At 50.9% G+C, this 25,029-nt stretch overlaps 1 protein-coding gene across 1 annotated transcript in view; it reads left to right on the plus strand.

Moving 5' to 3' along the window:
- Window positions 1-25,029, plus strand: part of NUP93 (nucleoporin 93) — a 113,502-nt gene that overhangs the window by 59,246 nt on the left and 29,227 nt on the right. Inside the window, exons 4-5 of the mRNA XM_056136199.1 lie at window positions 12,371-12,433; window positions 18,454-18,582. Of these exons, the coding sequence (XP_055992174.1) occupies window positions 12,371-12,433; window positions 18,454-18,582 (192 nt within the window). The remainder of the gene's footprint in view (window positions 1-12,370; window positions 12,434-18,453; window positions 18,583-25,029) is intronic.

The following is a 25,029-nucleotide window of genomic DNA, read 5'->3' on the forward strand; positions in this document are numbered from 1 at the left end:
GTCGCTCTTGGAGGTTTTGCATCAGCTGCTGTTCATCTTACTCCCTGACTGGTGTTTTCTTCAGTTAATGGGCATTTTTGAACTAGAGCAGAAGATTTTCACATCGGCCCTTTCATTGAATACGAAGGCTCATTGTCCTAATGCTGTTGAGAACCCTACGTGGATTCCATGAATCATGTGTAAATCTTATAGTTGCAGCTTAAGGTGTTCTGTATCAATATAATTGTATCAGAACTCCATTTTAACTGCAGATTTGCTTGCATGAAATGCTGGGTTGAATGGCATAAAAGGTCTCCTGAAGCGTTCCTTGGATATTTTAAGGTGAAACTTGGTTGGTGATTCTTGTCCTTCCCCGCTCAGTTTTCTTGACTTTATGTAATCTGGGTCCTTGGTACCCTGGGAGATAGCAGAATCTCCGTTCTCTCCCTCCCTCCCTCAACCTCCCTCCACTATGGCCTACTCAAGTTTGACTGCTCGGCAGTGTGGCTCTCCTTTCTGGTACTTGCAAGGAACACCTGAATCTCTTCAATCTGGAAGCTCTTCGGTTTTCTCACAGAATCTTAGCTTTATGGGTTCTTTTGGCTTTGCAAAGTGTACTTGTCTCAAACCTTTGAAGGCTAGCAGTGCCGGGAAGTAGAGAAGCAAGCCTGTTGGCCAGGCCGCGAGAAAACATTCTGTGGCACTGAGATGGCAGTGAGGAAGGAGGAAAATGGCGTCCATCCCCAGGAGCACTGTGACAGGAGGCGGCCTCGTGGGCTCTTTCCTGTCAGGCGGGTGGGAAGCCTCCCAGAGGCATTGTCTCACCGATATAGTCCCTTTTTTTTTAAAAAAAAAAATATTCTAATAGAAGACAGAAAATTTTGAATTTTCCTAAAGTCTTAATTCTGAATGTTGCCTTTTAGGCTGTCACTGAGCTTAAGACAAGATGCAGATCATTTCTGTCATTGCTTCTGAGGGCCCTTGTCTCCGCCTTTCCCTTCAGATTCTAGAAATGTGTTTCTCACAAGGTGTAGTATGGACTTTCAGGAAACAGGGCATGGTGTTTCTTCTTGGTGGCAAGATGAAACCAGCTCTATGAGAAACACACAGTTGACCTTTGCTCTGCTCCTGGCTTGCACGCCAGCTCTTCACCTTCCGTGGGGATTGCAGGTTGACCGCGTCCCATTCACCTCAAGGTGTGCGTGACTTTGGAAGCGGGCTACCGCCAACAGTCATGCTGATGTTGATTTCTTTCTGCCTGTTTTCCACCTCACGAGAGTTGGAATTTTCGAGAGGGGTTAGAGTTTATGTAACGAAACCAGCTCATCCTACAGTTACATACGACAAGGTATTCGGTAATCAGACAACTTTCTCAAGGTCATCTGTCTGGATAGCCATTGATTTTTGCTCCATCTCCCGGCCACCTGCCTCCTCGTCTGTCACGTGCAGTGCCTCTGTCCCCGTCTGTCTCCATCTCTTTCTCCTCGTGGGCTCACCGGAGACTGATGGATGCAGCGGATAGAGTTTTCAGCAGTCTGGCTTCGCTCTAGCAGCTTAGCTCACTGGGATATGTGTCTCTTCCATTTGCCAAAAACGACTTCCTGAGCTGTGCTTGCCATCCCTTGGTCTGTGTTGGAGATGATAACTCGTTTGTAAACAAACATTTCAAAGTCAGGCATAAGAATTGGGCTTTCCAGTGCCGTGTGTTGGCTCTGCATGAAGGATGGGGTGCTCTTCTGGAATGGCGCAGGGGCAGGCTGGACAAGTCTGAATGTTAGCGTGACTTCCCGCAGATGCGCCTTACAACTCCGCCATGCAGGCTGCCTGGCTCCGCAGTGCCTGTGGGCGGGGGAAAGGCTTGAGCTCCCTGTCACTATGAGGCAGTTGGCTGTCAATGAATGGTCCTGCCCTGTTGCTTCAGCTTGCTACGATGGCCATGTTTCATGTTGCCTGTACCTGTGGGGACCGTGGGGAGTGGTGGCCTTCTGCAGTATTTCCCGAGCTCTGACAGGGTGAAGTAAGAATGTTTCCCAAGTTAATTAAGGTTTTAGAGGGAGGGTGAAGGGTGAAATCTCAAGTACTGTTGGCCGAGAAGTGCCGTGATAACTGCCACTTAAGACAACTTGTGAGTTACAACAACGAAAAGGTCTCTAGTTTGCGTTCATAGTCCCCAGACAGATGAATCTTTGAAAATAAATAAATAAAGAGGCGAAGCAGCATTTCTGAATGAAGAGAATTACAGCACCGCCAGAGCTCCCTGTTCCATGCCGGCCTGGCCTTGCTGCCTGCCCAGTGCTGGGTCCACCGGCATAAACAGCGCTGTATCACTGGGGGTGGTGTGGGGGGGCGGGGGGTTGGGGGGGTTGCACTGCAGAGGGAGTGATTGACACCGCGTGCCAGCAGGGAATTAATGTGACACGTGGCTCCTAAACATTGTCTTGACTCCCAGCTTCCCTGTGCTCGCTAAGCCGGGCAGCTCCCTCCTGCCCGTGGCTGGCAAGCGCTCCCTCGCTCTCTACCCCCTCCCACGACCCCCCCACCCCCCAGCAGTCTTTTGTTTCCTCTGCCCAGAGGGGACAGACTCCGAGGAAGCCGGGAATGCATGCTTTTTCCTGTTTCTGGGTTGCTTCCACGACTTTTTTGGCCTGGGTTTTGGGGGTCGGAAGGGGGTGCCGCCCTAGCAGAGGCCATTGTTGGTGTGGTGCTGGTTCATGCTGCAGTGCGGTTTCAGTGCCCACACGAGTCCAGTCCAAGATGGAGAGCAGTTCCCCAAGCACAGGAAAGCATTTTGATGGTCCCGGCTGCGGGATTAATAACTTTTAGTCTGTTCTTCCATTTGAGTGTGGAGAGGGTTCTTGTGCTGCATGTTGAAACCTGGCATCATTGGGCACCCCGTTCTGTTTGCAGTGCTAGATGGACTAGCTTTTTCCCCGTGTTCGTGTTCGTGTGTGTGTGTGTGTGTGTGTGTGTGTGAGTGGAGAGCTGCCCTTGTGTGTATGTGTATGTGTGTAGAGCTGCCCTTGTGTGGGTGTGAGTGTGTGTGTATGTGTGGAGCTGCCCTGTGTGAGTATGAATGTGTGTGTTGTGTGTGTGTCTGTCTGTCTGTATGTTGAGCTGCCCTTGCATGTGTGTATGTGTGTCAACTGTCCTTGCCCTTGTGTATATGTGTGTGTCAAGCTGCCCTTGCTTGTGTATTGTGTGTGTTGAGCTGCCCTTGTGTGTGTGTGTAGCTACCCGTGTGTGTGTGTATGTGTGTGAGTGGAGAGCTGCCCTTGTGTGTATGTGTATGTGTGTAGAGCTGCCCTTGTGTGTGTGTGAGTGTGTGTGTATGTGTGGAGCTGCCCTGTGTGAGTATGAATGTGTGTTGTGTGTGTGTGTGTCTGTCTGTATGTCGAGCTGCCCTTGCGTGTATGTATGTGTGTCAACTGTCCTTGCCCTTGTGTATGTGTGTGTGTCAAGCTGCCCTTGCTTGTGTGTTGTGTGTGTTGAGCTGCCCTTGTGTGTGTGTGTGTGTAGCTACCCGTGTGTGTATGCACGTGCACACACACCCCTTGCTCTCCCCCAATTGGTGGCCTGAGCCCCCTGAGAGTAGTGGCAGGCTGCTCTGCGGGCATCTCTGCTGCCCCCGGCCCCAGAGCCAGCTACTGCAGTGCGTGCCCTACTGCATCGGCCACGCCCTAAACCAGCTCCTGCTCCCTTCCGAAGGGCGAAGGGCGCTCTCCGTCCTCAGCCTGCCACAGCCGCTCCAAGACCAGTGTGGCCGGAGGAGGAGGAGGAGGAGGGTCTCCTCAGGTGTGTCTCTACCAGCACCCAGACGACCACCATTTATTCACTCATTCCCAGTGGCCCTTCTGGAGTCTCCAGCGGCCGCACGGACCAGTTGCTTCCTGTTCCTGGGGGCAGCCAAGAGGGGAATGTGCTGGGGTGCTGCGAGGGGCAGAGCTGGTTTGGCAGCGGGACCCCAGAGAACTGTGTGGCCCCACCTTGGCCTGCTTCTGCGGGTGCAGCTGTGCTCCCAGCTAGGGCTTGAAGCCTTGGAGGAAAAGGAGGAGGAAAGTCATCTGGGAGTCATGTGTGGGACTGGGGGTTGCGGCCCCACAGGCACGGCCACCCCGTTCCTCGGATGGCCACTCCGTAGTGCTCCCTCTGGGTCCGAATGAGTCCTTCTTCATATGCTTTTTTCATCCCATGCTAAAAATCTTGGAAGTGGGGCATTTGTTCTAGGTACTCGGTGACTTATTTTTCTTTTGGTGCAGTATGCAGGACAGTCAGGGAGGGGCTCAAGAATGAGATGGAGCCCGTGGCTTTTCCAGGACTCTCTCACAGAGGTGGTGGCGTGGACGTGCCGATCATCTGGGCCAGCTGCTTCCCTGTAAGGCCCGACGCAAGTCTGGCTTATTAGGGTCTCCTAACACTCAGCGATTTCTTCTGCGCCGGGAGCATTTGCAGGCCATCCTGTGAACCAGGTTGACTTAAGGGAGCAAGTCATTTGTGCCTTCCCACCTACGCCCACGCCTGCCACTTGGTCTAGCAGCAGAAGCCGTGCTCTGCCCCACTTGGCCGCCTGAGCCCCCTGAGAGTAGTTGGCAGGCTGGCCTGCGGGCTTCTCTGCTGCCCCCGGCCCCAGAGCCCGGCGACTGCAGTGCTGTGCCCTGCTGCACAGAGTGGGACTGAGCGCCTGCCTGGCAGTGGCAGGGAGGCTGGTGCCCACAGAGTGCCCCCTGTGGCTCCAGGCCTGCCTGCTGGCCAAGCCGGCACCCCGGGAGGGAAGGGGCATGAAGGGAGCTGACGGTGCGTGAGGACGCAGTGAGGCGTCACTCGGAGCCTGCAAGTAGGCCGTGGTTGGGGCTCAGAAACCAGAGCACGGCGACACAGACGGAACTGGCCTGTGACATGAACGGAGCCAGGAGAAGGATCAGCATAGGGTGAAATGTGTGTATAGGACAACTGCGTGAGGGAATGCCCTGACCTCAAGGGGGATGCCTCGATCACCCTTGGCCTGAGGGTAGGGAGAAGGAAAGGAAGAGGGGCAGGGGAGGATCCGGTGAGAAGCAAGGGTGGGAAAGGGGCGAAGGGGACTCGGGTAAGGAACAACAGAGCTACACCTCCAGACCACTGAGGCAGCACCATTGAAGTCATGAGACCCAGACTTTAAGGACCAAACTTTGAAAACACCTGTCAAGATGACAGTAGGTGGGGGTGGGGTATGGGGGTGGGGTATGGGGGAGGGGAGGGGAGGGAAGTCCTCTTGTAGGGTCAGTGCTGGAACACTCTATGTCTAAAAATCGACTATGAATAACTTTGTAAACCACCATGCTCATAAATATTTTTTTAATACCTTATAGGGCCCAGAGAGATGGTATAGTGGGCGGGGCGCTTGCCTTGCACGCTAATGGCTCAGTTCCAGCCAGAACCCCATATGGTCCCCTGTGCACTGCCAGGTGTGGCCCAGGAATTAAAAAAAAAAAAAAACCAATTGACAGTTGGTTGTGTCAGCTCTGCGGTCTTGGTGCGGGTTTCTGCAGGTCTTTTGTTTTGTTTTTGTTTTTTAAACGTGATGGACCACATCTGGTGGTCCTGGGGTGGGAGAGGTGGGGTGCATGCATTGCCGGAGTTTAGATGAAGGGTCTCGCATATACAAAGGTGAGGCGGAATCTTGGTTTCACTATACACACACATACACTCTCTCTTAATGCAGCCTGTGAACTGATGATTTAGTACACTAAAATTTTTGTAGAAAGCAAAGAGGTCTTTTTTTCACCTAAATATCTGGGTTGGAGAATAAGGCCTGGATTGTTATTGGGGCTGGAGCAATAGCACAGCGGTAGGGCGTTTGCCTTGCACGCAGCCAACATGGCTGACCCGAGTTCGATTCCTCCGCCCCTCTCGGAGAGCCCGGTAAGCTACCGAGAGTATTCGATATGCCAGACACAGTAACAACAAAGTCTCCAATGGAGACGTTACTGGGCCCGCTCGAGCAAATCAATGATCAACGGGAGGGCCTTTATTTATTTATTATTTATTATTTATAAAAGGATATCCAATCTTTTGTAGACCTTTTAAACTGATATTTTATCTATTCTTACTGTATTAAATATTGATCAATTAAAATAACCAAATATGCTATAAAACTATATTAAAGCTCCCCAAATCTTGAAAAGACCCAAATAAAAAATTTCTGTTGTTCATCTTTGGGCTTTATCTGTAATGCACTTTGCGCTTAAAAAAATTATTTGACGTATTCTCCATGTAAGCACCACCAAAAGGGAGCTGATTAGAGTTTGTCCACACCTTGCAGCTCTGAGGACAGGCAGGATCACTGTAGTGCCTCTCTGACAAGCATGTTTTATTTTGTCCTTCCTCACGTCTCCAGTCCCACCATTGTAAAATTTACCTTGGCAAAAATTGCATCCAAGAAAAAAGGTCATTTCTGAAAAGGTGATTCATTCAGAAATTGGGGAGAGGGTTTGGGAGAGATTAAGGAGGTATTTTATTCAGAATGATCTGAAGCAAAAAAAAAAATGGGTCCGGGTTGTTACAGGAATTAAACGCTTCTCTATCTCATTAGCTAAGAGTCTGTTAAGAGGCGGGAGCAATAGTGTAGGGGGTTAATCTCTTGTCTCGCCCACGGCAGATCCAGGTTCGGTCCCCAACCCCCTCTGGTCCCTGGCAGGAGTGATCCCTGAGCACAGAGCCAGGAATAAGCCTTGAGTACTGTTGGGTATAGCCCCCAAACAAGCAAAAATTTAAAAAAATAGAAAAGTCTGGAGAACTTACAGGGATTCCTGAGATCGCCTCAGATCATCTTGGAGTAGACCCATGCCACTTGATTGTTTTTATTGAGCACATTTTAATAAGCGTGCCCTTAACTTTTCTTCTTCGTTGCTCATTGATGGCCGTTTTCCATAGACACTGCTCCCTTGCTTTAATAAGATGCTGGTTCGAAGTGTTGGGTGTAGATGTCCTTCTGTTTGTATGTTTTCAGTGAGAAAAGACACCAAGCTACATCCCCAGTACTGCCAAGGATTTTTTTGCTGTGACAGATCACCATCTCGCGGAGGTCCGGCCTGCCGTGGGGCTTTGCTTTCTGTTTTGACAGAGTGAATCTGGGGACGAGGGATGGAGGGAAAACCATCTTTTGTGTGTGGAGGGCCATGTAGCGTATGGCTGTTGTGTGGTATGACCAACTCAAACTCGCCTGTCCTGGCTTTGTTGGCTGGTTTGTTTTGATGGGTCAAGAAAGAGCTCTATTGGCGGCATGCCAGCAGGTTGGAAGATGGCGGACTCTGTCCTCAAAACTCTTCCTGTGCTCTGTTTTTTAGTGGTCAGGAAATGTATGTGTTCTTCTGTGCAGACCGTTTATGTAACTGTCCAACACATCACTTATTTGTTGTATGTGGGAAGCAAAGAACTGTGAAAGAATAAATGTAAGCTCATTTTTTTTTCCCCTCTGCCATCTTCATTCCCTGGCTAAAGTGGATACTGAACATTTTCTCACAGAAGCCCTGATTTCTTACAGTTTTCATTTTCGGAAAGCAAATAAGCTGAAAGAGTTTGGCCATTTGACAAAAGCAGTGTTTTGCCCACCCCCTCTTTCTGCTGTAGGAGTTTAGCTGTCACTGTTTTCTGAAACCTCAAGTCTGCCCAGTGAGGGAAAATAAGGCCGTTTCATGCTCGTTCTCAAGTTAAGCCATTTCAAACTCATTTTTGGCTACAAGGTGCCTGAGCTGTTCCTACAGTTGAGAAGAGAATCCACTTACCTTGAGGTTCACATTCTGCATGGTTCTTGGCCGGTGTAAATGGCAGCGCGTGACATGTGTCACAGGCAGGAATCCTGGCTAAATGCATTGCTGGGGCAGGGGTAGGATTTGATGGTTCTGCAGCCAAAAAAGGAAAAAAGATAATAACTTGAAACACAAAAATTGGCACACACGGCAGTGATTTCTGGCTTTGTTTTCTGCGAGCCATGGTAGGAAATGCATTTTCCATCCTGACCCATTCTCTGGTTATGTGAGCGCATGAGATTTGATACCATTTCACAGAGCAGTCCCTATGCCACGTGCCGGTTGTGCTTTATTTATTAGTGCATTTAAAAAGACACTCGTTGCTGTGATGACCCAATTCTGGATTCTGACCTGCATTTTGAAAACCACTGTGCTAATGGAATGCAAAGATTTTGATGTTTACTGTCTCATTTCTCCCCTTAGCTGCGTGAGGTAGGGGGAAGGAAGGAACAAAGATGCGACCGTAACATGCCTGTGTATCTCACTGTGACTTGTTGTAATGAGCGGTAGAGTGGTGAAGGGGCAACCGATAGGCAAGGGGTTGGAAGTTCGGATTCTGAGTCTGAGCTTTGCTGTTTCTGAACCAGATGGTCTTAATACAGAGCATGGCTTGAAGTCTGAGAGCTCTCGAAACCATCTCATCCGGCTCTTTCAGCTTTTAAGCCTTTATTAAGAACAATGTAAGGTATGGCCTAGTTAAGTTGTGTGGAGCATCAGTTTAATGTAGGTTTAAAGGGAAAACGAGAACCAGATGTGTGTCACACAGTCCTGGCACAGAACAGCGGGTAAGGCACTTCCCCTGCATGCAACCAACCCAGGTTTGATCCCAGCATCCTGTATGGTCCCTTGAGCACCGCCAGGAGTGCCAGTACCACGGGTAAGGCACTGCCCTTGCACGCAACCTACTTGGGTTTGATCCGAGCATCCCATAGGCACCCCCCCACCCCCCAAGCCAGGAGCCAATTTCTGAGCACAAAGCCAGGTGTAATCCCTGGGCATCGTTAGGTGTGTCCCAAAAACATACAAAAAGAGAAAGCCTGCACCCCCAACACAGAGTGATCTCCGTCTCCCTCTAAGCTCAGCTCTTTGTAGCGCTGGAGTGAGTGTCCTCAGAGCCTTCAGCCTCACCATCTGTCTCTAGGATGTAATTAATGACTGATGTAAGGAAAAGTTGCAAGTATATTTTATCCCCCTCCTGGGCTCTGTCTTCTCTGTCTGTGTGTCCTACCTGGTGGGCCCCTCTCAGGTCAGTGCATAGGGCCTGAGCCCAGCACAGGCTTCCCTCCCGCCCCCCTGTCTTTTGAGAGAGGAAAGAGTTCTTTCTTTGATTTGAGGCTTGCTCTTCCCTGTGCTTATGTCTCGGAAAGTTCGTCTCTTGAGAGAATCGTGTTTGAATCTCGGGGACTGATTCTGGTCCAGACCACTAAGTCAAGCTGATGAAATGTGTTTGTCACCTGGGAGCCGGCAGGGGTCTGGTGACTTCCCTGTCCTTCCGAAGTCAGCAGGATTGTCTTGGAATCCCTCACAGCAGTGCCTGACCCCTGATTATTACCTGAATAGGGACGGTTATATGTCCTCGGCGGCTTGAAACCAAACTTGTTTGAGGAGCCGCTTAGAAGAGGTGCTGCGGGCAAGTGGGCAGGTGGGCGTGTGGGTATTCCTGTAGCATTCCTTATCCAGCTGGGTGGCTCGGGGAGCGGGCATTTGGCAGGGTGAGAGGATGTTCGTTGAGAGGAACTTTGAGGGTTCTAATTAGAGGGCCACCGGTAACTTCAGGTGGGAGATGGGTTCTGCCCGGGGGTCTTCCACATGCCAGAGCCTACTGAGAGTGGACACCTCCAGGTGCGGAGAAGTGTGAGGGGCTGGAAGGGCTTGGAGGAAGACCCCCCTGGAGGACCCAGGCAGGCCTCCTCTTCCCGAGCGGCTGGCGCAGGAAACCAGCTCCCACTAGGTGGCGCACGCGGCCCGCCGCTCCTGCGCTTCACCATCAAGCTCTTATTTTTCAGAAGATAGTAACGTATTGTTTCGAAAGCTGTAATATAGTGTGAAACCTATTTTACTATGTTATTTTAGAAAGTGGTAAAGACCTGCCTGTGGAATCCAGAGTCTGTTTTCCGTGGGCCGCGGCTGCCTGTTTTGGTCCACGTGGGGTCAGGTCCAAGGCGTGGTCCTTGTCGGCGTGTTTTTATAAGTACAAGTTTCGTGACGTCGCTTTATAATGATATTTTAATGCCCCTTAAGCAGTGGGGATTTTTTTCCCCTTTGTTTGTATCAACCACTTGAAATTTCGTCTCTTAAGAAGTCTTAGGATTGTGTTTCTTACTATCATGTTGCTTTTAAACCGTTGTGGCTGGTTATTGCCTTCGTTTTCTGTTGTGCTTGTGTGGCTGGGGGTTCTGTGTGGGCACGGGTCCAGGTAACGGGGGGTTGGGCTGGTCATTGCCCTGAGTTGCAGAGAGGCTCAGAGGAAGACCGGGGCCCCAGCACAGGCTCTTCCAAACCCGGGGCAGGAAGGAGGAAACAGAAGCAGGTGAGGCCTGGCCGGCCCTTGCTCCACCTCCCATCCCACCTCCAAGCAGGCCTGGGAGGACCATCAGCGTGGCGGCAGCAGGCTCAGAGAGCGCTCGGTCTCTGCCTGCCCTCTGCTCAGAACTGCGCCCGTAGGTGCCCGCTGCGGCTCTTTCCACACTGCCTCTGGGGCCTCGGCTCTAGCTGGTGACTCCTCCGAAAGGCAGCTCACAGCGGCAGGTTGTTGATTTAATAGATTTATTTGCCATGAAATAAGTCAGCAAGGTCGATTAAGATCCAGGGTGTGTTTTCCCGTCCCGCTCCCCTGCGGTGGACGGGGACAGGCATGTGGTGACAGGCTGTCCCATGCTGAGTGGGTCTCCTGGTTTCACCAGCTCTGGTTCCGTGAGGGCATGGCATTATTAAGCAGGTGATCCCTGCATTGCCTAGCCCACTCGCCCCAATACAGATGAACAGGGTAGGGATTGGAAGGTGCCTTTCAATTGTCCCTCAGAACTGCCCCTGAGGGACTGCAGAGCTGGTGAGGCTATTTCCTGGCTGCTGACCAGTGTCCCTTCCAGTCCCGGGGGACAGAGCAGGTGAGGGGGTGACAGCTGGTGCCGGGTGATTGCAAACAAATGTAGCAAGGCCCTGAGGAATCTATGAAGGAAAGAGATGTATATCCCGTCTTATCTGGCTGCCACCCTTGATGTCATTGTTGTTGGTTTGTTGGTTTAAAAGTCACTTCTAGGACTGTTTGAGTGTAATATGCCAAAACATTAATTGTAGTTATTAAGGTATAGCTGATCAAAACAAATCATGACGATAGATCTCCAATATAAGAAAACTGTTGAAAGAATATTTTTAAATGTAGGAGTTCACTCCTTAAAAAAAAAAAGGCAGAAATATGGTTCTGGAGAAAGGGGTCGCTGTGGCGTGTGTCAGTCCCTCGGCATGGGCTCAGGACGAGTCAGCCTGGCATTCCCGGGCTTCATGCTGCAGTTCTCTCTCTGATTTCTACCCGTAGATGAAGCCTCTTCCTTGGTCCTGCTCAGCACTCACACCCTAAGCAGGAGGAAAGAAGTTTCCGCTTCTCTGAAGGGCAAGGTATTGGCACCGAGCCGGGCCAGGAAGCCCCTCTGTCTGCAGCGGGGCTGTGGAGCTGGGCGTGTCTCATTTCTGCCCAGGACTGCCCCTTGGGCACTAAGGACCAGCCGTCGGCAAGGATGTCTCCCTGGGCTCCTCCTCCCACGCCAGCCACCCATCTATCTCCTGGGGACCAACTTTCGTAATAAAGCTACAGTCTTGAACCCTGGGGGCCAAGAACGGGCTATATTCTCTCACTCAGCGTTTCTTTTTTGCATCTGAGTACGCCAAGATTTAGAGAGTTTGGGTGACTCAGCCAAAATCGTGCCATGGAGGGCGGCACCAGGCTTTGGCGCTAGATTGATCTATTATCTGTGTTTGTGCGGTTGCGGTTTGCAGGCATTTAACCAGTGCATGTTAAACCAGGCCTGTGACCTGGCTCCTTTCACCCTGCTTCTACTCAACAAGCATCAGGTGCTGTTAGACTTGAAGTAGCATGTGTGGTAAAACCTGGGGAGGGGGGGGTGGAAATGTGTAGATAAATGATTTTTTTAGTTAGCCGTTGACAAAGTGGGAAACACCCAGGCAAGCGTTTGAGGGGTTTCCTGCATGTATCAAGGGAGAAGGAAGGAGGGAGGGCAAAAAAGGACCCGTGAAGCCCATCTGTTTTAAGTCTTGCAAATGGGCCAAGTTTCGTGAGGTGGAGCTGGGTTGGAAGTGGCAGATATTCTTTCGGTTACTTTTTTTTTTAATATATTTTTATTTATTTATTTTTTCTTTTTGGGTCACACCTAGCGATGCACAGGGGTTACTCCTGGCTCTGCACTCAGGAACCACCCCTGGCGGTGCTCAAGGGACCATATGGGATGCTGGGAATCGAACCCAGGTCGGCCGCTTGCAAGGCAAACGTCCTACCCGCTGTGCTATCGCTCCAGCCCCTCTTCCGGTTACTTTTGATGATTTGAACATCCATTCTAACCTCGGCTGCATTGTTCTTCTTTCCACCCTCTTAGGGTTTCCTGAAAAATGAGAAGGACAATGCCCTGCTGTCGGCCATCGAAGAGTCCCGGAAGAGGGTAAGACGGGGACATGGAGTGTGATGGGGGCTCCAGGTGCAGGGTGCTGCAGGTGTATCCCCGCCCAGCTCCCTGGCGTGGCTTGTCAGGAGGGGTTCTCTGGGAGACTGTTTGGGGGGACGGGGGACTTGGAGCCACACCCAGTGGTGCTCAGCTCAGTGCTCAGGGGCCACTCCTGGGTGTCCAGATGTGGTGCTGGTAATTGAACCAGTCATATGCAAGGCTCGCGCCTTCACCCCCGTACTATCTATCCTCTGTGACACATTTTTAAAGAAAATACCGTGCTGGTCACTCTGTGTTTTTTGGCTGAAACGCTTCTAAGACTCAGCCAAGTCGTTTAAATTGACTTAAGAAATGGAAGTGACAGAATTCTTTGGGTTCAGTTTTTCCCCTCTTACCACATGACTTTTGACTTTCTGCACTACCTTTTATGTTAACGGTTTCTTGGGGCTTTTTGAAAAACAACAGCCATGAGGAGTGAGCGCCTTTGGGAAAAGAAAGGAAGGGGGAGCACGTTGGCCAGAGCAGCTGCAGTGCTCCGACGCTCCCTCACGCCACCCGAGGCAGTTCACTCCTGTGACTTAGCGCCATTGTTTCTGAAAAGCACTGAAGGATCAGACTGCTCCCCAGAATCATTTTCTGGCAAGCTATTTTCAGGCCTCTGGGGTCACTGGGGGAGAGAGGAGGGGCCTCAGTTACCACGCGGGGCGGCTCTGAGCACTCGCTCAGGTTGGCCCCGGAAAGGGGGCCAGGTCTTGTTCTGTTGTCTTTTTCCAAATGAAGTATACTTACATAGGGGTGTGTGTGTGTATATATATATAATAAAGGACAGTGAGAAGCATGATGCTTCACTGTCCTTTATTAAAATACTTTGTGCAGGTAGAAACGGGCAGGAGGACTGAAATGAGAGAGGCGGGGATGTGGGAGGGGGCTCTCATGCCGACTTAGAAGGAAATGTTTCAGAGGCATTATTAGAACGACTGGGAAGGCTTAATTATCAGAGTACAGATGCCAAAAGTGTCATTAATTACATTTTTGGCAACAACACTTATTCCTGGAAATAGAGAAATTTTCATTTGTTTCAGATTTGAAAGTATTAAAAACAAGACACCCCCACCCCCACTCCCTCACGCGTCCATTTTGGTCGTTGACCGCTGTTGCGTCTCCCGCTGTGAAGGGCCAGCGAAATGGAATCAGGGTTGCCGAATGCCATCAAGCCTTCGGAATCCACTTACCCTGTGGAATGTGTTTCTGGAATTGGCAGTCCCTGAACATTGTGCCATACTGAGACTAGATGTGCAGCCAGCCAAAACATTTCAGTGACATACCACAGTGCACATTGTGTGCATATGTGTTTGTGGGCGAGCGATTCCGGCGCCAGGAACTTGGGGGGGGTGGGGGTGAAAGGGGGGTCGGACGGGGCCTTCACATACCTGGAGACCGGAGCCCGCCGCTGCTGAGTGAGAAATCATATTTATGCAGAAGGTGAGTGGCCTCCTGGCATTTTGGTGTCAGTTTCATGTCTGGATAACTTGCCAATGGCCTTGCTGAAATGCCAAAAAAAAACAAGCTAGGAAAATACAAATGTGTCTTCTCTTTTACCCGTTTGGTGCATCCCAGCAAAAACAGAACAGCAGTATCAGAACATATGTAGAGTTTCTGGAAGCCAGCAAGTGCTCAATAATAAATGGAGAGAAAGCATATTGCCTCTTCCCTCTCTGAAAGTGGGGTTCGCGAGCCCCCCGCCTGGGCTGCTGCCGGGTGCCCGGCGGCCCCCGTCCTCCTTCCCACAGGGAACTGCAGAGCTTCGAGTCTGACTTACCAACAATGTCTCCCCTGCTCTGCCACGCCGTGTGCATTGTCGGGGTGCCCCGGTGGCACCCACAATCAGCGACCCTTGACATTTTCTCCTCCCCTCGGTCCTTTCCCACCTGCCTCCCAGTCGCCCCATGGATTCGGTCCTCTGCTGACGTCCTTCTCTGCCCCGAATCTGGCTCTGTCCTGGCTCTCGCGGGAATAGGCCAGGAGAGGACAGATGGGGGGCTCGTCATCCCTGATTAGCCCACGGATTGGATAGTCCATTATCGCTAATGAAATTCGGATAAGATGGGGGGTGGAAGTGGGGGGGCACGGTCAAGGGAAGAGCGTTTTAATGTTGGGCCATTTATTTTTATCCAAAGCTCCTTATCCCCTGATGATGAAGGGGCCACGGTGCGGTTTGTTGAGGCAATGGGGCTTTTTCTGAGTGAGGGGCCTGACACGCTCCTCAGACGGAGCCGCGGCTCAGAGGCCAGACGCCTGCCGACTTCCAGGGGCTCCCGTGTGAGAGCAGCCCGAGTTCTTGGCACAGAGATGGGCAGCCCGAGAACGTGAATGGCCCACCCCAGGCGCCCTGCTGGGCGTCCGTCCCTCTCTTCTTTGCTTGCCGCCCATCGTCCTGCTTGTTTTCATTACTCGAAGGACTGATGTTGCGATCTAAAGTTTGTTTTCGTTTGTTTGGGGGCCAAACCCAGGGCTTGCTCCTGGCTCTGTGCTCAGGGCTGACTCCCAGCCAGCCTCGAGGGACCGTAGGCGGTGCTGAGGTCACCGGTGCCCGAGGCAAGTGCCTTACCTGCCGTCCTGGCTCCCTGGCCCCAGAGAGCTGGTCTCTAAGAAAAGCTGTGACACTCCTCTGTCAGTGCCCGGCTTGGCGCCTCTCCTGGTGAGATGGGGACAGCTGCTGGTCACCGCCCGCCTCTCCCACCCCTCACTGCACCTGCCCCGGGCCCCTGCCACAAGGCCCTCTTGCTCAAGGGCACGGAGGTGATATTTGGATCATTAAGTAGGAAGAGTTTCAGGGAAAAAACCAAAACCACTGGTTCATTATGTGCTACTTCTGGATACCGTCTAGAGAAACCAACTCTTATGCCCTCCTGCCTCCCCTCACTTCTGTGCAAAATACATAAAATGTTTGAGTTCCCTGATAGCACCAGCAGAAAGGAGTTTTCTTAGGGTTTTTTTTTTTTTTGGCTCAGTGCTGACTGACAGGAATGAGCCATTCTGACTTTTCTGTGGGAAGAAAACCAGGGAGATTGCCCTTTTTCCCCTGTGTCATCCGAATACATATTAGAAAAGTGCTCAACTTGTGCATGAGCCACCGTCAAACTCAAGTTGTGGCACCTTTCTCCCTTGTATATGGGGGACGGGGAGAGATAGAGAGAGAGTCTGACTTTTTCCCCCCACATTTTTTAGAGCTTTTTTTTTTTTATTTAAAGTTTTTTTTTTTTTAATTGGTTTTGGGCCACACCTGGCAGTCTCAGAGATTACTCCTGAGTCTGTGCTCAGGAGTGATCACTCTTGGTGGTGCTCAGGGAACCATATGTGATGCTGGGCTTTGAACCAGGGTCAGCTATGTGCAAGGCAGCACCCTGCTCATTGTACTATGTCTCTGACCCTCTCATTCCTACATTTGAATAGCTAGTGCTCCAAACTTAAACATTCCATTTGCAGAATATGTGGTTTTTCTGTTTCCCAAAGCTCATGTATATGGATATTTTCAGTATAAATGATCCGCCTTGCCAAAAATAAAGCAGGCATTACTAATACTCATTCCCTTGGTGCTGCCTAATTACATGCCAATCTGATTGTCAACGAAAAGTGGGCCTGAGCTGATGGGAGACCTGGTCTGCCAATTAAAGATTAATAGACTAAGAATGTCATGGTTCGGAGTCTCTGCTTAAGTTGCTTTTAATTTTTTACTGTTTTTTGTTTTGTTTTCTCCCTTGCTTCTTTTCTCCTTCCTTTCCTTCTCTTTCTTTTCTCTTTTTCTTCATCTTGCCTTTGTTTTGGCAGCAAGGTTCAGGGTCCTGAGTAGATAGGCAGGAGGTTTCCCAGACTTGCCCTGGGTGACTGAGTAGGGAGGTAGGATAGCACATCAGAGTGGCCTCTCTGGGTCTCTCTCCCGCCCGCCCTCCCTCCCTCCCCCCTCCCTCCTTCCCTCCCTCCATCCTGCACACTCCCTCTCCCTCTCTCTCTCCCTTCCTTACCATGCTCATGAAGCCCAGGGACCACTCCCAGCAAGACTTGGCAGTCTGGTCAGTGGTTTGATGCTAGGTCTGCGGTGCTAGGGGCCTGGCGATGCTCTGGAAGTGTCATGCACCCTGACCCCTGTCCTATCCCCCAGCCCCTCAGGTTTATTGTACTGCTTCCTACTGGGAAAGATTATGTTTCTTTAAAAAATAGTCACTAGAGGAATCTTTCTTTCTTTCTTTCTTTCTTTCTTTCTTTCTTTCTTTCTTTCTTCCTATGTAGGAGTACTGCTATTTATTCAGCCACTGATTAGGCTGATTAAATTGGGCATGAGCTCCATGGGAATCTTATTTCTGTCTTTTCTTACCTTAGATACTTATTAAATGTTTATTGCTATTTCATAAGTTTTTAAGTATCCACTGTTTTATGGACAATAGGGGGAAAAAACTCAGTTTAAACTTGGATATCAATTATAAATACGTAGTCAGTTTCACAGATTTTGAAAAGATTTACCTTAATACGTATGTGGGAGGGAAAACCTTCAACATTTTAGAATTCACATTCAGCAATGTTTTGGAAAAAACTAATCATTAGGGAAATACAAATTAAAACCACAATAAGGTGCCACCTTACACTTCCTAGGATGGTGACTGTCAACCCCAGATCCCATCCCACCCCTAGAATCACCAGAAGTGTTGCTGAGGGTGCAGAGAAGTGCAAACCCTTGTATGCTGGTGGCGGGACTGTAAAATGGGCAGTGCAGTCTCTGCAAGCAATAATTTAAAAATTAAAATATTAAAAATTTAAGCTCAGAGATCCAGCAGTTTTGCTCCTGGGTGTTCCCGAAGAATTGGAAGCAAAGTTCCATTTTTATGGCAGCATTATTCAAAATAATCAGGAGGTAGAAGCAACACAAACGTGCTTGTATGCATGTGGGGCCGGAGAGAGAATACAGCCAGGAAGGCGTGTGTCTTGCAGACAGCTGACTCAGGTTTGATACCCGGCACCACCCCCCCAATATGGTCCCCTGAGCCCCACTGGGAGTGATCCCTGAGCACCGCCAGGATGGTGCACAAAGAGTCTGGATGAGTGGGTAAACAAAATAGGGCATCTAACTCCATGCAGTATTATTACTCATCCTTAAAAAGGAAGGGAATTTTGCACATAATACAACATGGATGAACATTGAGGACATAATGCCCAGTGAAACAGGCCTGCTGCCTCAGACAGACAGATGTACTGATGCCGTGTTAGCCCTGGGAGAGTGGTAGGAGGGGGAACTGGAGCTCAGGGCTTCTGGCTGTGTGAACAGGGGTCATTCCCGGCACTGCTTAGGGGAACGTGTGTGGTGCCGGGAACTGAGCCCGAATCGGCGGCTACACAGCCTGCACCCTCTCTCCAGCCCTGACTCTGCGACTGGGAGGCATGGAGAGGTACCGGAGCCATGGAGACAGAAGGTCGTTGCCAGGGGATGGTTGCCAAGGGGCTGGGGAAGGAGGAGGTGGAGTTCTTGTTTCAGAGATGGAGAATTTCAGTTTCTCAAGATGAAAATGGTTCTGTGGTTGCACAGTCGTGGCGCTCAAGTACTTAAGGAGCTGAACTGAACTTTCTGGGGGTGCTTTTAATTTTTGAGTCACACCTGGCGGAGCTCAGGGGCTACTCCTGGCTCTGCCCTCAGGGGTGACTCCTGGTGGTGCCCAGGGGACCGTGCTGGGGATCCAACCCGGGTCAGCTGCATGCAAGGCTGGTACCTTCCCCACCATACTCTCTCTCCGGCCCCTGAGCCGAACATTTCGAATGGCAAATTTTATCTTGTGTCTTTCCTTCCACAAAATTCCAAGTTGTTACTGCTTTAAAGTCCATGAACTGGGGCTGTTGCCAACAGTTGTCAGGAAGCTCCTCCCAGATAACCCATAAAGCGGATGGGTTTTGCTCTGCTCTCGGGGAGCGCCGGGGACCCCGAGTCCCAGCCGGCGGTGCGAGACGCTGTCCTTGCTGCTTCCTCCGGACAGACCTTCGCCATGGCTGAGGAGTACCATCGAGAGTCAATGCTGGTCGAGTGGGAGCAGGTGAAGCAGCGGATCCTCCACACACTGCTGGCCTCGGGGGAGGACGCCCTGGACTTCACTCAGGAAAGTGAGGTAGGTGGCGTCCCCAAAATAAGCAAGAGCGCCCGCTTCTCCGCCTCGCTCCCGGCCGTCTCGGCCCGGTCCCTCATGACCTCCCCCTCACCACTCTGCGTCCCAGGTCTCCTGGATGCCGGCATTTGCCTGGGTTTCTCCCAGGGCCTCTGGCTGCTCCTCACCTGCCCCTACCCCTGGGACCTCCCTTGTGTTTCTCCTTCCGCCTCTGTCCTCTCGATCTCATCCTGGCTCGGGGCTTTAAAAACACCAGCCCTCTTGGGACGCTCTGATTTACACCTCCTGCCCCGAGCCCCAGACCCCTTCTGTCGTGGCCTGTTCGGTTCTGCTTGGCTGTCCCTTACCTGACTCGGGCTCAGCTTGGCCAGGGTGGGATCCGGAAGCAGCTGCCCTCCCACCCCCACTCCCACCCCGCTGCTGCCCTCCCCACCTGACTTTTTTTCTTTGCTGTCCTTCTTGTTTGTTTTGGTGGGGGCCACACCCGATGTGCTTGGGACTTCCTCCTAGCCCTGTGCTCAGGGATCTCACTCTTGGCAAGGCCCCGGGGACCATCTGAGGTGCTGGGAATTGAACCCGGGCCAACCAGGTGCAAGACAAGTGCCCTCCTGGTCCTGGGCCAACCAGGTGCAAGACAAGTGCCCTCCTGGTTGTCCTGTCTCTGCCATACCCTCTCCCACCTTTCCTTCTTACAGATGGTCATCGTTACAGATGAAGTTTCCGTGTTGTGCTTTCTTAGGTCAGAAACCTCAGGTTCCTTCGTGTCTTTCACTTCTCTCCCATAGTCTGCCTCATATGTCGACAAATCCAGTCAATCTCATCCTCAAGGTGGAGCCAGAACCCAAAGTAATACCACATCTCTCTCTAGTCCAAACCACCAGTTCTCACTCAGAAGATCAAACCTCAGGGGGTGCCGTGGGCCACATCTGCAGTGTCAGGTGCTGGGGGCGACTTCCCTCTCCATGTTGGGGGCTAGGGTGGGCCACATCTGCGGTGTTGGGTGCTGTGGGCGACTTCCCGCTCTGTGTTGGGGGCTGGGATGGGCCACATCTGCAGTGTCAGTGCTGGGGGTGACTTCCCTCTTCGTGTGTGGGGCGGTGGGGGAGGCTGTGCTGTCGGCCTGAGCCTTGGTCTTGCCCTGAGAGCTTCTCCCCAGCCCTTGAACTGGACTTTCTCTTTCTACCCACCACCCCCCACATACCCGTCACCTCCTTCCTGGTTTTAGGGTCACACCCAGTGGTGTTCAGGGCTTACTTCTGTGCTCAGGGGCCACTCCTGTGGGTCTGGGGAGATGAACCCAGGTCAGCCGCATGCAAGGCAAGTGCCCTCCTGCCATCCTATGGCTCTGGCCCCAGAACTGGCCTCCTTACTGTTGGTTTTAGTTTTCTGTTTTATCTGTTGCTATGCAGTAGATGCAAGCCTTCGCCTGGTTGAAAGCAGGCTGTTCTTCTCCCAGTAAATCGGAGGGGCTCTGAGCCTGTCTCCCTCATTTCCTGCAAGTGTTTGCCCCGTGTCTTCTTGGCGCGACTTTCCAAGGCCTTGTGAACATAGCTGAAATGCAAACCAGTCTCTCCCGCTCACTTTACTTCTCCCTTTCTTGCTGTTTTTCTTTCGCGGCACTTTCTCTCATGTGCCAGTTTATATTTATTATCTTCATATTGCTAAGTTCATTTCTTGGAGTAGAGTGTAAGCTCCACAGAGGTAAGGATATTTATTGTATTTTTCTCTCCTGCTTGGGAGAAAGAATAGATGTGCAAAAAAAGGAAAAAGTCTGGACTGACTCATTTGGCAAACAGGTATTTAGGGCTCTGTTGAAACTGTGGTGTTAGAGTGGATGTGGTTAGTATAGTTTTCCGTGATTGCCAATATCAATCAGCTTTTGTGCCAAGTGGAGAGTGTCTTCCTCTCATTAGAACCAGTTCTAGTTTTTCCAAGGGTAGTTCAGTGGTAGAGACCAGCCTTGCCTTTGGGAGGCCGTGCTCTGTCTCCAGCTGCTGTGTGGGCTTCGGTGAGCGAATCACACAATAGCATCCTCGCGGTAATGGGAAGAGCAGGGAGACGAAAGAAAGAAGAATCCACACCAGTTCTTCAACTGGCTGTGCATTTATATGATTCACGAGTTCACGCCGGATCTGTCCCTTTCACGGCTGACTAGTATTCTTTCCTCCAGGGCACCTGGAGGCTCAGAGAAGCGGGTAATAGGCTGGTGACGGTGACCCTCGGGACTTTTGTTCCTTGGTTGATTCATTTTGGCCACACCCGGTTATTGCCTCTGTGCAGTGCTGGGGGCCACTTCCGGCCCAGCTGGGAGACCTTGCGGTCCCAGAGACCAGAGCCTGGGTCCCCACCCCCGGAGCCACCTCCCAGGCCAGCGCTGGCCTTCTCTGCAAGTAGGGGCCAGGGACAGTGGCGTGACAGTTTGTTTGATGCCTCCCACATCTACAAATTGGTTCTTGATTGAAAAAGACAGCTTTTCTGTTAGCCTCTAAATAGTAAAATAGTTTGTCTTTTTTTCTTTGTTTTGGGGCCGGTGATGCTCAGGGGTTACTCCTGGCTCTGCACTCAGGAATCACTCCTGGCCGTGCTTGGGGGACCATATGGGATGCTGGGATCAAGTCTGGGTTGGCCACATGCAAGGCAAGCACCCGACCCTCTGTGCTATTATTTTGGCCCCTAGAATAGTTTAAGAAATTCCTCAGTAAGGGCATTGTTTTGCATTTCTCAGGCCCACAGACAAAAGACTCAGATGGGCGTCTGTGAGAGGGAAGAACTACCACATCAATCCTCGGCCAACAAAGCCAACGCCATCTTTCCCAATTTCTTGAGGATCTGGGCAAATAAGTAGGACAGCTCGTGGTCTTATAAACTTCATTTTTAAAAAATGGTGTTAATAGGTTGTGGTCTGTATTGGGATTTGGAAGTAATTATAAGTTCCTAATGAGAGGTTCTTTCTTGATTGCTCATCTCTTAAAAATAGGCTAGTCTACTTAGTCGCTCGTCTTCCCTGACCTCACCCCCTTGGAAAGAAGTCAAGGCCTTTTCTATTCTCTTGACCCCTAGCCGTGGAAGGGCTGAGAAGCAGTGATACACAAGATCCTTCTTGTTTGTCGCTATTGTTTAGAATTTTTTCTCAAAAAACTATCAGATATAAACAGAAAAAATGCAGTCTCCAGAAGCCAACAGCGCTGAGCACTCCAGTGAAACGCAGCCTCGTGCGGAGACTCATTTGCTGCACACCCTTGGGAGCGCCTGACCACCCGCAAGGGAATCCCAGCTCTGGCCTCTAACATCGGGGGCTCATTTTGTTTGTTTGGGGGCCAGCGCGATAGGAATGTGCCTTGCACACAACTGACCCGGGTTTGATCCCCGGCACCCCAAAGGGCTCCCCAGGCACCGCCAGGAATGATTCCTGAGTACAGAGCCGGGAGTCACCCCTGAGCACCACAGAGTGTGAGCCTCAAACCAAAAAAAACACACCCATTTTGTTTGTTTGGCATTGTTTTTGGGGCCACGCCTAGTGGCGCTCAAAGGCTCTTCCTGGCTTTGTGCTGAATAGTCACACCTGGTGGGGACTGGGACCGGGGCGCCGTGCCCTGTGTTCGGGATTGAGCCAGGATTGGCCACATGCGGGATATGCTCTTCACGCTGTGCAGTGTCTCCCCGTCATGGCGTACTTGGTCTTCTTTCTGGCTTTTTTTTTTTTTTTTTGGCAGGGTGGACTAGGAGGGGCACACCTGGCCGAGCTTGGGGACCATGTGGTTCCCGGAGTCAGCCTCTGGGCTCCAACGTGCAAAGCATGCACTTCAGCCTTACCGCTCTGACCTTCTGGCTTGTCTCATTCTGGTTTCAGTTTCTGTTTTCATAGTGCTGGGGATCAGACCCAGGGCCTCTCTTATGCAGGGCAGTGAGCTGTGTCCCCAAGCTGCCTGCCTACCCCGGGCCTAGATCCCTAGTCCCCTTTCTGACTTCTCTGGTTTAGATTCTGGATACTGTTGCATGTTTCATAGGCCATCCATTCTTGTGACTGTGTAGTATAACCGCAATCTAGCCATCCCTTCGGGTGCTGATAAACATTTAGTTAGCTTCCAGTTACTGGATTTTATAAATCTCTCATGGAGAACTTCTTGTATGTCTTTTGGTGAGCGTAGAAACAATGCCAGTGGCCTCCGAGCAGAGTTGTGTGCCATGCCTCTTCTCTGCAGTAGGAGACAGTTTCATCTGCTCCCTTGCTGCGCTCTGTTTTCTGCCTTTTCAAATGAGTGGAACCCTGCATTTTCACAGGCTTTCCCCACACAGTCACTATAGAAGGGTGCAGCCTTCTCTTGGGCAGACACCCACAGGCTTTGGGATCTGGCTGGCCCCTGTGCCCAGGCCCAGGCTCCCTCATTGTAAAGGGGCCTGTGAAGAGTTGCTGGGAGGAGCGTGGGATGTGTGGGCCGGCCTGGCCCGAGTGTGTGGACCACAGGGCTACACACTCATCCTCTGGCGGTATTTTAGGTATTTGGTCAGCTGAATGTGACCCGGCTTCTTTCAGATGTGTTAGTATAGAATTGTCCTTTTCTACATGTTTCCCTGGATTTACAAAGCATCCCTAAGAATAGGAAAAAATGAGGTGGACATCATAAGGGGATGTGATTAAAGAGTTGAGACCTCCTGGCCGAGTCATGCTCTTCTGGGCACTTCATTGTTAGGAATTGTCTTGGACTCCAAAGAGTCATTAGTCAGGAGGCATCGGACTATTTTGGACTGACCCTACATTTGAAGGAAAATGTCCAGATTTGAAATGATTCGATACAGAGACTTGAGACTTTTTTTTTTATAAGCAAAAATGGACCAGGATGTGGTGGTCTCTGAGGGACCCCCACCGCACTGCCAGGGGCAGAGGAGCAGTGACCATGGGTAATTTCCATAGAGGAAGTGATGCATCAGTAGCGCAAACTCAGTAGTAACGCACCAGTAACGTCTCCATTGTGAGACTTGTTGTTACTGTTTTTGGCATATTGAATACACCACGGGGAGCTTGCCAGGCTCTGCCGTGCAGGTGGGATACTCTCGGTAGCTTGCCGGGCTCTCTGAGAGGGACGGAGGAATCGATCCTGGGTTGGCCGCATGCATGGTAAATGCCCTACCCGCTGTGCTATCACTCCAGCCCCTCAAAAGAAAGTAGGAATTGAAAATTGGTTGATAACTTTGCAAGTTATAGTCCGAATCAACATGATGCGCTTCGAAGCCAGAAGGTTCTCAGCACCAGAAACTGCACGCGCGTCCTTCCCTGGAGGTCAGCACCTGCCACATCATGCCCGGGGCTCAGGAGTCATCTGGGCTCTGAGCACTGCCCGGAGGGCTTGGTGCACTTTCGCCAGCTTCTGAATGGGTTTGTAGTGGTCGTGTCTTCCCGCTCAGTGTAGTCTGTTGGCTGTGCTGCAGTTAGATGCAGGCAGCAGATGCCCTTCAGTGAACCGCCGGAAACCAGAAGCCTAGCAGGCAACAGGCTCTGAGAAGCGAAGCCCTGTGTGACCAGGTGGGGGTGCCACTGCCTAAGGTCAGGTGTGGACTCTGGATTTTCATGCTGGCCCTGAGTCATGCTTCTGTGTTCTAGTCAGATCCTTCTTACATCGTCACGATCACGACCACCCTGTTGTTCGTCGATTGCCTCGAGCAGGTGCCAGTAACGTCTTCTTCGTCCTAGCCCTGAGATTTTTTTTTTTTAAGTGCCATATTCAAGGCTTTTTTTTCAGGGTTAGGAGAATGAGACCCATCATTATTACTGGTATTTGGCATATTGGGTATACCACGGGGAGTTTGCCAGACTCTGCCGTGTGGGCAGGTTACATTTGGTAGCCTGCCAGTTTGTCCAAAGTAGGAATGAGATGATAAGATGTCGCGGCCGCGCGCTTCTGGGTGCTGAGTGTGATAATCTCTGGATCCTGGCCGTTGTTGGAGTTACACGGCAGTTGGTGGGTGTAACTGTCTTACATCGTAACACCTTTAAAATCAGGAGTTGTCATTGACTTAGTGGCCCATCCTGGTTCGTTGATAACTTGTTTTGTTAGGGTTTTTTGGTTTTTTTTTTTTTTTTTGCCCCTCCTGGTATATGTTTTTTTCTTAACAATAGATTTGAAGGGCTGTGATAAAATACAGACCAGAGCAGTTTGAATGTGAAAACTGCAGCTGAGATGATTCCAAACGGTACTTTATAACTCGGAAAAGTTTCTTTGGGAGTAGATTGTTTGGGAGTAGATTGTTTCACACATTGTGGTTTAAGTAGAATTTTATTATACCCAGCAACACACACATGTGCGCACACACACACACACCCCACAGCACACACACCCACACACCAGCAAGTGCTGTGCTGTTCTTCCTAAAAGAACGTTACCAACATATAGACTCAGCAGGTTCTCTCTGCATCGAAGGGTTCTCCCACAGGCACCTTCTCATGCACAGCTT

This window comes from Sorex fumeus, unplaced genomic scaffold, assembly GCF_029834395.1.
Source record: "Sorex fumeus unplaced genomic scaffold, SorFum_2.1 ptg000122l, whole genome shotgun sequence".
Taxonomy (NCBI): domain Eukaryota; kingdom Metazoa; phylum Chordata; class Mammalia; order Eulipotyphla; family Soricidae; genus Sorex; species Sorex fumeus.